Source organism: Ammodytes marinus (assembly GCF_949987685.1).
Source record: "Ammodytes marinus genome assembly, chromosome: 3".
Classification (NCBI taxonomy): Eukaryota; Metazoa; Chordata; class Actinopteri; order Uranoscopiformes; family Ammodytidae; genus Ammodytes; species Ammodytes marinus.
The window spans coordinates 16,687,244-16,701,018 of record NC_137232.1 but is presented as its reverse complement, the minus strand read 5'-3'; the positions used below and the strand labels follow the sequence as shown (position 1 = coordinate 16,701,018).

At 42.1% G+C, this 13,775-nt stretch overlaps 1 protein-coding gene across 3 annotated transcripts in view; it reads left to right on the top strand.

The window, feature by feature from the left end:
* The window catches only part of stard13b (StAR related lipid transfer domain containing 13b), a gene marked incomplete at its 5' end in the record, with an annotated part of 57,692 nt that overhangs the window by 38,317 nt on the left and 5,600 nt on the right, over positions 1-13,775 (top strand). For 2 of the 3 annotated variants that reach the window (XM_080053522.1, XM_080053523.1), the window contains 3 exons: positions 9,895-9,966; positions 11,114-11,195; positions 12,875-12,938. In XM_080053522.1, coding sequence (XP_079909648.1) covers positions 9,895-9,966; positions 11,114-11,195; positions 12,875-12,938 — 218 coding nt within the window. Of the gene's footprint in view, positions 1-6,899; positions 7,094-9,894; positions 9,967-11,113; positions 11,196-12,874; positions 12,939-13,775 lie in introns of those variants that run through there. The other variant, XM_080053524.1, reaches the window with a different exon arrangement.

Genomic DNA, 13,775 nt, shown 5'->3' with positions numbered 1-13,775 from the left:
GCTGCGCCTCATATTTTGAACAGTCTGCATTTCTTAACGCTGCAGTACCCCATCTGCATGTAGATCATGCCAGAGTTCAGCTGCCCTCCTGTGGCAGAAATGCACATTACATGTCATTAAGTGGAAAAACTGACAGGCCTCGAAGGCAGCATGCATCCAGACCACAGCCATTCATTCTGCTGCTGTCTCTCCACCTCATAGGCCTTTTCAGCTGGGAGGTGACTGTCTGAACACAGGCTGTCATTGATATCTGGCATGACAAATGGTGCTAAAAAATTTTTATCAGTGCTCTGTGTGTCTGTCTGTGAGGGAGAGACACCCTGATAAAAAGTCACATGGCTCTTTCAGTGGCTCCAATGCTTGATAAGCCATGCCGCATCTCGTCATTCACAACAACAACACACGCTGACGGTATCATCTGAAAATCACAAGTCCTCTTTGCGTGAGGGCTGCGAGTCTTGTGGCCGGTTCCACTTTGATGTTGTTTAATTAGGAGGACCAACCAGCGTCCCTCGGGTTTGGCTCCATGCTTTTATTGTGGAGGTCCTGTGGAGAGCTTTCTCACGGTAGGGGCCCTTGTTCTGACATTGGCCCCCTCTCCACCCTCTGACTCTCTAGAGGCCACTCTCAGAAAAGGAGGGAACCCCACGTTGTCCCCCTCTGGCATGAAGTCCCGAATGAGAGGGAGGTGGACCTAATGGAGCCCTGCAGGATTGGACTATAGACGACTTTCTTCTCAATGTTTCTCTTCTCCTCTTTAATGTGTATCCTGAACTTGAGCTGTGGTCAACCCATGCCATGAGACATCATTCTTTAGTTTACATATATTTTTTTTTAGCTATAAGTATTTAGCTTAACTTAAAAGGTATTTTTTTATATATTATTTTGTAAGAGACATCGTCTTTGCGTGGGCCAGGACTTATGGAACACATGTTGATGTCTTTCCAGTCAGCCTTTTTCCATGTTTGAATCAAGGTTTTTTGAGTCAGTTGGCTCACTGTTTGTTTGTAATTCATAGTCATCCCCCTTTTAGTTGTGTTATACGGCACTCCTGGAAAACCAAATTACAGTGTTTATATAGGCTATCAAAGGCAAGGAAGAATTACAGCCACACAACCGTATATTATGAGTGGGAAAACAGCATGACATGGCAAGGCATGCAGCCCTACTGTGCTGTACATAAAACGAGACATGTATGGACTCACACACCTTCAAAACGTGCTGTACTGTAAATGTTGGTATAGGACTAAAGAGAGATACAGTGAACTGCATGACCACATGGGACACTGCATGAGCCAACAGTTGAGGAGCTGGCATGTGGGGACGAGAAGGGAGCTAAAAAGACAACTGAGTAAGCTCAGATCAGGGTATTGCTGACAGAGGAAGGAGGGAGGAGAAAGGGGGAAGTGGAGAGCTTCAAGGGGATGTCACTGGACAGAAAAACAGAGCTGGGGGAAAGTCAGGCAGGCCCAGAGTTGAACTTTCCCCATTCTAAAGTCTGTTTCCAAGCCTTAAATCTGCACTGATGGGCACCACAGAAGCCCCACAGGTACAATACCGATCCTATCTCACTGTTTATATGCTTCCTGGAAAGATTTGTTTTGCTATTATTTCGCTTGAGGAGCTCACTTTGCAATCTTTTTTAGAAGAACAACTAAAAACAACATAGAGATACGAATGGCTATTTGACTGAAATCACCATTTCTGAGGGAATAAAACTGTTGAATATCATCACGGAAAGATAGCCGCTAATGTGTGTGTGTTATCGCAAGAGCAGCCTGCATTATTCGCCCCCTGCACTGTATTCATTTATTTTATCTGCGGATAGAAAAAAAAATGACTTCAACTGAACGACCGACCAGCACAAGGATTACTCTGCAAGATCAACACTGGATTAAAGAAATGGTCCAGGGTTTTGGGGGAGGTTCAAAATGAAATGAAAAAGGGAAATCTCCCAAAGACTAAAGTTGATATTTTTTTTATCACAAAGCAAAGCAAAATCTTTCATAAAGGCCCCTCCAAGATGGTTGCCAAAACACTTTAACATGCGTGGGAACGTGGCTGCAGTCCAGTGTCTGGAAGTGTTTAGCTTGTGCAGCATCGTGCCTTGGAAGTCACTGCTGTATATATTTCAAGGATAGCTCAGCTGATTGATCTCTTCTCTGTTGGCAGTATAGTGTAGTGGAGGTATTTGGAGAAAGGGAAATTTGCTGAGGTGGCTCCTTCTTCATTGATGTTTGGGGTTCTGAGGTCCCTTTTCAATAGAACAGGACCCTTCTCCTAAAGGTGTCTGCTGGACGTCACGTGCCAAAGGGTCCTGTAGTGAGTGTGACCAAAGGGAGAAAGAAGGAGAAGACCTGTCTGTGAAGCTGGAGTACACTCGACACTTCCCTGGCTCTTTCGCTGTTTGCTAAACGACTCTGGGGAATCGACATGTGGTTGTTAGAACATTTTCTCAAAAAAACTGAGTGAATGTGAGAAGACACTGCAGCGAGTTGGATGAAAACACTGCCGAGCCAAACGGTTTGAACTATGAGAAACCGTGGCTTGTTGAGAGGCCAAGCAGCCCACAAATCATAGCCCATTATTTGTCTTCTGGCTGTGACACCCAACCAGATGCAATTCTGGAGTTCGGGGTGTGGGATGACTGTGTTAGGATGAGGCTGTGAGTCTAATCTTTCCCATTGCTCTCCAAGGCTGTTTATTGGTGGCTTTGAACACATGCTGTTGGAGACAACCCAAAGTGATTTGCCGTAGTTTCAAAAATGTTTACAACATCATGCTAAACTCGCATTGGTTTTAACCCTGTAACACTCCTTCAAGCAATCATCTGTCTAGATTTTGTGTTCTCTGGCAGGACTGTGTGAAAGAAGAAATGAATCCGCTCTGGCCAAGGGATGTGTGTGTGTGTGTGTGTGTGTGTGTGTGTGTGTGTGTGTGTGTGTGTGTGTGTGTGTGTGTGTGTGTGTGTGTGTGTGTGTGTGTGTGTGTGTGTGTGTGTGTGTGTGTGTGTGTGTGTGTGTGTTAACGTCTAGGTATTTGAAGGTTGTAAGTGTGCATTGTATTGTCACTGTTAACGTGGAAATGCTGCAAAGGCTGTGACTGGTATTTCCTGACCTGAGAGACAGACAAAAAGAGTGTCAGACAGAGAGAGAGAGAGAGAGAGAGATAGTTGATGGGTTGTTACCCCTGAAGATGAAAGAACCTTCTCTCTGGGTGTCCTTCAGGGGTGAAGGAGAGTGTTACCACAGCTGTGCTGCTCTTGTTTGAATTCAATACAGGACCTCAAGAGAAAAACACAGCTCCGATGACTTTTGACCCAGCAGGCTTTGGCAATGGTCAACAACAGCAGCTCCCTAGCTCACATAGTCATGTTATTTACTCTCAGAATCAATAAGCTCTTGCTGTGAGTGTGTGTGTCTGCTGTGAAGTGAAAGTTGGACCTCACCATTTCACTGGAGGAGTCATTAAAAAATACTCTGATTCTTCAACCTTACTTAAAACACTACATATCTGCAATGTCTTTTAACAAAGACCAAAAAGAACTGAGAAATCAAATGATGATGATGATATGTGCTATATTAAAAATAGCTAATCTGTAATATATGAAGTGGCTCTTGAATAAATCGGGGATGTAGAACTGAGACCTGTGCAGGTTCAGAATGCTAATACCTCCTTGGCACTGACTGGCTTTTCCTGGCCTGGCACTGTATTTGTCCTCAAGTCCCCCGTCCTACTCGAGGCATTGATGTCTCCTTTGTAAATCCACTTGTTGCTGGAGACCCGTGGTCCACTGAAAGGCCTTCTCCACAGGTCACTGTGGACCACAGGGCAGAAGTGGGCGAAGGATTTGCTAGCTCATTTGTATTTTGGGGAAATATTGCTTTGTCGTCGTAGCAACGCAGCCTGGAGCTGATCATTTTTAAAGCTGCATCCCATGTCGAGTGCTGGATAACAGGTTCCCCTGCGTTGCCCCTCAAAATCAAATGAGGGGGCTGGAAGTCCATGGGTGATTCAACACAGGCTGTCTGTAATTACTCGGCCTGCGGAGACAGCCAGCTCATGTGCCAATCACTGCATGAAGAATAAAGTCTTGAATAAAGCACTGTGTTGTTACTCACCTTTGTGGACAGAGCTCTTACAGATTTGTCGTTTGTCCTTTGTCTCAACACCTTTGCCGGTGATGAGATTGGCTGTGAACTAAAGACGTGTTGCGATTTTAGCGAGTGGCCCCTCCTGTTAAGCTAATGACTGTGTTGGAGTCTGACATGTAGAGCTTTGTTAATTAAAACCTGCTCTTTAAAATAGGCAGGCTTTATTCCCAATACATTAGGTGAATGAGACGAGTCAGTGCAGCATTAATCCACCTAGAGCATTTCCAGCATCCCCCCCCCCCCCCCCCAAGAGGACCTACGCTCTAACACAACAGAGAACAGATCTTCCTGTATCAACAATGACGTCCGGTCATCGTTTCCATCTTGAATGGTATATCATTCATCATTATTTGTGCTTCCTGTTTGCTGCCCATGTGCACAATTGTGAACTGTGAGACAGAAGCAAATGTTGGGCTATTTTGGGCATGAGACATCAGATGATGTGGTTTGTTGGGCAGACTAGAGGAGGGGGCAGTGTGTGTGTTTTCCCCTGGATGTCTGTCTAGTCTCACTTTTACAGTAAGGCTGACTGCTCATTGTGAGTGGGTGTCTGTATGCAATTAGCATCATAAAGATGGGGGTGGGAGGGGGCTCTCCTCCATGCCTCCCAGTGTTACAACACTTTTTTTTCTTCTTTCTTCATATTGCTGGCTCGGGTTGTCTTTCTCCAGGTGTTTTTGATGTAGACAATCTCAGTGCTCAACCTATAGTCTATGGGTGTTTAGACTGATATATTCGCCTGGCTTGCCTGGCTGATTCATTCAGTGTGGAGTGGGGGAGGAACGGACAGACACATTTGTGTAAGGGTCTACACAGTAAGTACTTAACACATTTCAGCAGTTTGTTAGAGTGCTTTTAAAGCTCTGAAATGTGTGTGGGTGTATTTATTGTAAAATGGTTTGTTAAGGTTACTAAAGTGGACTGTCTCGTGCCTACGTGCTTCTGTCTGTGCTTGCAGCGTTCTACCCAGTCCTGGCCCCAGTGGGTCTGAAGATTTGTGTTTTACAAGAGGAAATGGCAGAAACGTCACGAGGCGAAAAGCTAAGCAGAAGCAGAGCTACATATGGAATTGTACTTATGCTAAAGAAAGTTATTGATGGATTCAATGTCCTTATGTAATCACAGTGCCACGGCAAATCCAGTGATTTAAAGTGCTGGTCATTGTATCCACACATTAATACTAATACATTTTCCTTATACATTATATGTCTGTGATCTCACCTTTTATAATACAAAGTAGAAACGGTAAAGCATGATAGTAGGGTTGAGGAGGGAAAAAGATCTCTTCTCAAACAGATGTGCTGCAGTCACTACTGTACATACTCTCAGGGGAAGATTTATTTCATTTCGGGGCCCAAAGACAACATAAGCTTGGGGCCCTCAACATCCCATGTTCTCCCCCTCTTACGATCCTTATTTATCTATGAACAACCTTTGTGTAACAATATTTCCCTTCAAATTCAACCCTTTACCCTGAGGCTGAGACACTCATGAATTAGGCATTCTGATGAAAATTTTGCAAATGGACGACAACCAAAATCTTTAACATAAATTTAGGAGGCGTTATATGGGGCCCCTTGGTAGCTTGGGGCTCAAGACAAATGGTCTACCTTTGCCTAACAGTAAGTTGCGCCTCTGCCTACACTTAGCTAAATAAAGGAAGCAGTTCATTTAGGTATATAAAGATGACCAACACACCCTAATGTTTCTTTTTTAAATCCTTTATCTGTATCTTTTTGGATTTCATCAATGTGAGTTTGTCTTCATTATATGCATTTTCACAAATCAAATTGAATTCTTATCACATAATATTTGACCTTCTTTTTCGTCTGAACAATTTCCTTGGTAAGCCCAGCTAGATGGTACAACCTGTTGCCTAGAAATATTGGATAGTCTTTTGGACACAGTGCGACATAAGAAATCAATGTAATTATATTATTGTATAAATTCGAAATTAGTATTTTCTATTCCTTCTATTAGAGGAAGTCTTTTTACATTCTTCTTGAGAGAAAAAAAAAACATATTCTTTGTTTTGTCTCAAGTGACACAGCAACACCGTAGCTGTCTAACATGACACACAATCACACAATCGCCGTCGTTCATTGATTGAGCCGCAGACAGAGGCTGCAAAACGGAGGTGAAACAGACCAGTATATCACTTTGATGACGTGAGCTTGGGCATCTTGTGAGACGAGTGCCTCAGCATGATTCACTGCTGCTGATTGCTGACAGTTTATGTCATGGTTTTCCCCCCTACTTCAGCTGCCTACGTTTTTTCCATTCAGTTAAACCGCTGGGAGAACATCTGGACTGCAAAAAAAAAAAACACGCTTCCCTTTTGTTTGTTGAAATGTAACATTTCCCAGAGCATTAACACACTTCTTGGATAAAACATTTTTTGGGAATGTTTGTAAAAAGCTGACATCATGTAATCTGGTTGGAAAAATGACTTGAGAACCAAATAAATATATCAGGACGTGGTGGTGGTGGTGGTGGTAGCAGTATCGGAATTCCGAGGCGTTGCTCGCTGTTAGCTTAGATCTTTGCCAAAAATGTGCTGAGTTGGGGTATAAAAGAGTTGTCGTGGGCAGAACTGGGTAGGAGGGTTCGAGCACAAGAAGCAGACGGGAGAAGGAAGGGAGGGTGGGGGGGAGTGTTAGGGAGCCTGCCACAGAAAGGGGTGGGTTTGAAGGAGAGATTTAGTGTTGGGACAGGCACATGGTGGTTGCGGGGTAGATGGAAAGAGAAAGGGGAAAAGAGGGGAGCTGTGGATTCTCAGTTCAAACTGCAAGCTGTGTTCAGAGAGAGAGAGAGAGAGAGAGAGAGAGAGCAGGAATGTGGCTCGGCGTGGGAATGAAGATGCTCTGACACGTCGGGAGACACTATTTAACCACTTGAAGGATATATGAACCAGTCTGGCTGTAGGATGAAAGTGTCCCGTAAGTACACAATAATTTGTAACCGGAAATAAACCATGGTGTTAGTTGATTGACGGATTTTTCTGAGAGGAGACATACAGTATTAAGCCCTGTGCTTCCTCAGTGATGCTGGTGGCTTGTTTTTATTCATAGTAACAAGGTTTTTGTTTCCAAAATAGTACGAAAGGAAGATGTTATCAGTCCCAAAGCTTTGCTGTCAGATGGATGCAGCTCGGGACGAAAAAAACAAAGCATATCATAAAATCCTGGAAAGTTTTTCACCCATTTTGTTGGCTGTAAATATTTTGCCCAAAGAGCGGAATGTGAAAACTGTAAAACTGTCATAATTGTGTCAGCGCTCGCGTGTGTCTGCTCTGCCCAAGCCCTGTCTGAGAGCGTTCCATATCTTGTCCTGCGGCGACTTGTAACATGTCATATCTCAGCGATGAATTGCATAAGCCACTGTTGTTCTTGATGAGGTGAAGGTTGCATAAAGTGATCTGTAAAAGAAGTAGAAGAGTCGACCTTGCCTACGGATACTTCACTCGTAACACAGCTATTGACATTCTGGAGCCATTGTGTCACGACCAGACTAGAGTTTCGTCCTCTTTGTGAAACTGTAATGTTACACTGTACACAGTTTTAAAGCCGTGGGGTTGTGGAGAGCAAACACAAGTTCTCGTTCATTGGCACCATGCCCATCCCCAGCCTTTTATCCACAAGAGATTTCCTTAGAGAGGAGAGAGGATGAGAGGACAGAATGTCTCGGTATCGTGTTACAGAATGCCAAACAGAGAGGAATTCCCAGCTCAGGTTACAGTACTACTTGCTCCCAGTGGTCCAACCCGTGGGCTATGGGACACTAGAGGACCTGGCAGCGCTCTCACTATAGCCCCTGCAGTTGAATAATACAGGCCTGATATTATCCACCTGGGAGGGGGAAAGCCTGGCTCAACAGAAAGAGTTTAGGGTACTGAAGTGATACAGGTGGGAACAGAGCAGAGAGAGAGAGGCTCCTGGCAGGCAGTGTACACATGTTGACTCAACTGCTGGTTAACAGTGGGGTAAACAGTAGATTTTCTTTTTTCCCCCTGGTCATCCAAGGGCACAGGGGAATTGTTAATATTTATTCAGTTGTTGCTGCTGGTCAGTCTGAAGCCCAAAGTCACTTTTCATTGATTTTTTTCTCTTGAGTGACACAGCAGGCAAAAAAAGGTGAGTCCTGGATCAACAGTTTTGTAAAGCGGGTGATAGCCGTATCTTCATTGCAAGGTTAGAGTCGCCGTAATTGCGCAGCATTGTGTGATGAATGACCCGCGGTTCATGTTTCAGCCGTAGTGTGACAGGCACAGACAGAGAGGGGTGGAACTGAGACCGTAGATGTGTGACGAGAGAGAGCTCTTTTGTGTTACCCGTGGCTGCAGCTTGTGTGTAACTGATGTTTATGCTCTTGAAATTATTTGCATGCAGAGAGCTGGCTGGGTCTCTGCTGTTGTGTGTAGGAGAATAAGTTGGAAATGTATTAGCGCTGTTGCTTTTTGAAGAAGTGCTGGAACTGGTAAGAACATATTCATTTTAGATTGAAAGACTTTGCTTTTATATATTATTTTCTTGTGAAATGACTTATGCCATTCACCATTGTAATTGGCAATAATGTAGCTGTAGAGTGACTGACTTTATTCATATAAATAATTGCATGTATGGTCCCCGCTGGGCAATACCCTGCTCACAATTTTCGCATATTTTTAAATTAGATTATTCTGTTCATGACTGCAGAATACATTTATTTTCATTGTTAATTGATTTATTAGATATTTTCTCAATTCATCCATGCATTGTTTAGGTAACAAAACATCTAAAAATACCTCACCTAACAGATGTTTAGCTTGTTGCAGGAAACAAACATTCTGTCTGTCAACTTATCGATTCATTTACTTTTTGTATCAGCTCTAAAGTGAAGGGAAACCATATATTAAAAAGGTAAAGTTGACATTACTGGTATGAGCATTTAAGGTGGAATATTACGTTTACGGGTCTGTGTTTTTGTTCTGTTTCTTTTAGGTATTTTATAAAACCTAATCATGTATGTTGTGTGTATTTCCTCTAATGCAAGGCAGACTTTGCTCTGTAGCACTGGTGTGTCAGAGAATAGATCTCACTGAGGCAGTAATTGGCTTCCGACTCTGTTAGCATTAATAGAAAGGTGCCAACGGTCTGTTTCCTCTCCCTGCCATCAGCAGCTCTATAGCTGGGCTCATTTATTTACAGGAGAGTTGATGTGATGCCTGGCTTATTAGACTCTGTTAACGAATGACTGAGAGCTCTGATAAAGATCATTTCTTAACTGATGTATAGTTTTGTATTATTCTCCTAATTTTTGTATTGTCTTAATATGAGTGTCCTCTTTTGAAACGTGGTTTATACATGAAAGGAATCCCTTGCTGTGAATGGTGCTGTCTTTTCGCTTATTTTACCTTCCTTTAAAGTGTTTTGTTTGTTGATATATCATACATATTTTCTTTAAAGTAAAAAAAACTGATGGTTATACGAGGTCCTTTGTTGTTTCATTTGAGTAAGTCTGACCAGTGGGGTCATCATAGCATCCATGTTTACTCAGAATAATCAAACAAGGGGTTTCGGTTTGAGAATGGCCCGGGGCCTGTCCGTCCCTGTTGTGTTTTTAAGATATCAAATGCTGAGGGGGTTTCCTGCTTCGGTTGATGCTCCAGTGTTTTTGTCAAAATGAAAGTGACTTTTAATGTCTTTGAGATTCACTTTTTGTTCCATTTAAAACAAAAAACATTCACTTTCTTGTGTTTCAGAAATTGAGGCGAAAGAGGCATGTGACTGGCTGCGGGCAGCAGGATTTCCCCAGTATGCTCAGCTCTTTGAAGGTAATTAAAAAAAACACTTGTTAACTCCCACACACACACACACACACACACACACACACACGTCACAGAGGGTACAATTTGTTTTGTTAAAAGATAAAGATAAATGAAGTTGCACTCCAATAAAAAGTATCTGTAGGAAACCAAAGATGCCAGTTTGATTTGAGCTATTTATATTTCTGTTTTACAATCCAACAAGGTTATAGTTTTCATGTAGGCGTTTCAAAATGATAAGTGCATTATGTTACACTGTATCATAATGACCAGCATCTGGTCTGTCATCCCTGTCCCCAACACTGTAAACAAAAGCATGTATTCACTGGCTGCATAGTGAAGCTCATTTACTCAACTGTCCTCAGGAAGCCTCCAGTTGGATCCCCAGACAGCACAAAACAAGCGGAACATCAGCTTCTTTTAAAGTCTAATCGGTCCAAGCTACGGTTACTACATAAACATCTTCTACTGCGCTTAAAGACTAAAGTCATGGCTTTTTATCAGAGCTTTAAGTAGCTTGACTCCCTCAGATCTCTGTGTCGAGGCCAGACTTCCGATGTGCTTTGGTGCAATATATTAGTTTGCTGACAGTTAGTTGTAACAGAGCTCTAGCAATGTGCACTGATGCTGGCCTTTGGATTGCGAAGCAGATAACACAAGTTTCCCTTCATGATGCTCATGTATTAGAAATGAGGTAAATGATGAAATCGGTTGTTGGGACATCTGCCCTCCTTGAAAAACAGGCTGAGCCTTGTTGAGGTCTAAAGCCCTCGCTGCTGCTTCTGCTTTTCATAAAAAGTTAACAGCTTCTCATGAATACAGTGGAATGTTAGATTCAGAGGGTCTGGATTCAGTCTCTTGAGTTATGTAAGAGGAGGCCCATACCCAGAGCAAGACGTAATGCCCGGCACAAGCCTGAGTGCTGTTATTTGGGTAAATTCTGTCTCTTCTCATTAGCATCAAGTACAAAACAAGTTTGATGGTCTCCCAGTCGTCAGTGTAACTCTGGAAAAAAATGTGTTTTCCAGATATTACTTTCCATTTCTCATTGTGTCCATGAACAGTGTCCATAGAAGAACTACTGAAATATCAAATCTACTTTTAACCCACCACTTTTCTCTAATTATGTTGCGCTTTTTTTTTTGCTTTATTTTAGATTCTCAGTTCCCCATTGACATTTCCCCTGTGAAAAGAGATCATGACTTCCTGGAAAAAGATCTTGTGGAACCTCTGTGCAGGTAACTAAATGTTGGATTGAAACTGAACGTCCACGAGTCAACTAAATAAATGTCACAGATCACATTTCTTGCGAAAAGGATTTGGAGCAATGTAAGAGTCCTTATATTGTATGAATTAAATAAAATAAATTAAAAACACTCAACTCACGTCATATTTTAATTTAGTTGATTAAATCAGTCTATCAGTCCATGCAGAACTTTATCAGACCTTCTTCTCAAGATTTGGAGCTTCTCTCTGAAATAACTACATGACAAATATTGGATGTGCCTGTTTATTCCTAATTTGACAGCAGACAGGATTAAGAATATAAAAGGGCACTAAACCAGCGACTGGTGGCTCTACCAAACCCTTGTTTGGAGAGACTTACTCATGTACTTTTTCAAGCTGGGATGAAAAACAACACGTCAGTTACCACGGTAACCATGGCCACCACACAGAGAGGAAAGCAAGGAGGAGCGTGAGGGTTGCCGCGCACAATATACTGTGACTCTAAACAACCCCTAAAGCAACTCATCTAAATTCTGAGCTAGCCACAGGATAAATGGAGGACAATTGGAAACAGTTCCACCTCCAATGTGATTTTGCAAATGACTTCCCAGCATCTCTACGGTGACATAAGCATGGCTTTGTTCATTTGGACGCCATTACAGTCGAATACAAAAATAAATACCACCCCCCACACACTGTGGCCGGGTGTCTTTGATAGAACTGAAAGGGATAGACATTTCATGTATGTGAGTGCTCTCTCTGATCCCTGAGCTAAGCAGCCACCTATTTTAGCAACCTTATTCAAAGCTCTTTAGGCCTGTGGAATAAAGGGCCCCCCAGCTTAGAAATCCTCTCTTGGGTCCTCTCCACTCTCTACAATAACAATGATGAGAACGTTTTGTTTGGCTAACCCCTATCCCATAGCCTACAGTACGGGAGGATAGTTACAGCCTCCATGTGAGGACATTTACTGTCACAGAACAATACTTTCAATCTATAAAAATAAATAAATAAAAGACTGTAAGTGAAATCTGGAGCTGTTAAAGCTTGTGGTTATCATACCACAAAAATAGTCCTCTTTGTCTAAAGCCAAGGCACAATTAGCTGGAGGGTGTTTTTTTTTCATGCCGTCATCTTTTCCTCCAGTGCTAATGTTGGTCCATGTGTTTTTAGTACTGTTACTTTTTATATCCCAGTTTGCACCCACAGAAACCTCTAATCACTGTAAGCACATGTTCCAAGGCTTAGCCTGTGTGTGTAGCTGATTTCAAATATTGAAAAACAATTCATAGCTTCTCTATCCATTGGCTTACCTTAAATTCACCTTTTCTTCAAACTACTGCACACCACCTTTCAAGCCACAAACACTTTCGATCCAGTGCTGAGAGAGAGAGAGAGAGAGAGAGAGAGAGAGAGAGAGAGAGAGAGAGAGAGAGAAGAACAGAACAGAACAGAACAGAGCAACCAACAATTACCGGTGTTCATTAGGTTTAGGATATTGTGGCTCAGACAAACTGAATTTTCCTGTGGGTCTGGCAGTACATCCAGTCCAGAAGCTGATTCGGTTAACACTTAAATAGGAAAACATAATGGGATTTATTTCTGGAGTGCTCATTCAGAAACTATTGTGGTGTTTTCTCTTGTTTGTCCAGAACAGTTGTAATGGAACCATTTATTTTTTATATTTCAGGCGACTCAACACCTTGAACAAGTGTGCCTCTATGAAACTTGACGTGAACCTTCCGAAGAAGAAAGTAAGTGTTGGTTCTAGATCACAAACTCTATCATCAAAATGATGCTCTCGACTTTTAACATGAATTACTGAAGTGCAACATTATGACTACTGGGAAAACTATTCTGTGTGTGTTTTGGAAGACCATACTCCCAGTGGGTAAAGAGTGAAATAGCCAAGAGCTTCGTTGGGTGTTATGCTTTGTCTCTGTGCGTAGACTATTTTGTAATATAACACTTTGTATGAACCACTTAGAGTTTGTTGTTGTTATTATGCCTCAAACAGCTTAATACCTTGTCACGAATATCTGTCAATGGAAATGTCCAAGAAATAAAAGACAAACGTCAATGCCTTTTGCAAGACATTGTATTTTCTTACAAAGATTGCCTTAAATTATCCACCAACACCAATATAATCTGGCTTCAACCTAGATTCTATGATATCTGAGACCATTACCATTGTTGTATTCATGCCTATTGAATATGGTTGCTTTTTATCTGTCCCTCTCTTTGGAATGTAGCCTGCTGGCATATATTAATGTTTTTTTCCGGGCTTAGTCTATTTATGGAAAAAGTCAAAGGAAGGATGTGTCTGGTGTTATATCACTGTTGGCTGATTGTATACTGTTACTCATTCTAAGCAGACCGATCGTCCAGCTCTTTCCTGTATTTCCTAATGCTGTTCTTAGTTGCAGATGATTTGTGTAATGCTATACAGTATATGCAGGCATATGTGATATGTAGTGGAGTTAGCAAAGTTTGAAAAATATGCAAAAGCTGTAAAGGTACTGTATGTGTATGATATTTTTAATGTAACTGTATTTACTATCATTTGATGGTGTGGTTATGAAGAGAGACCA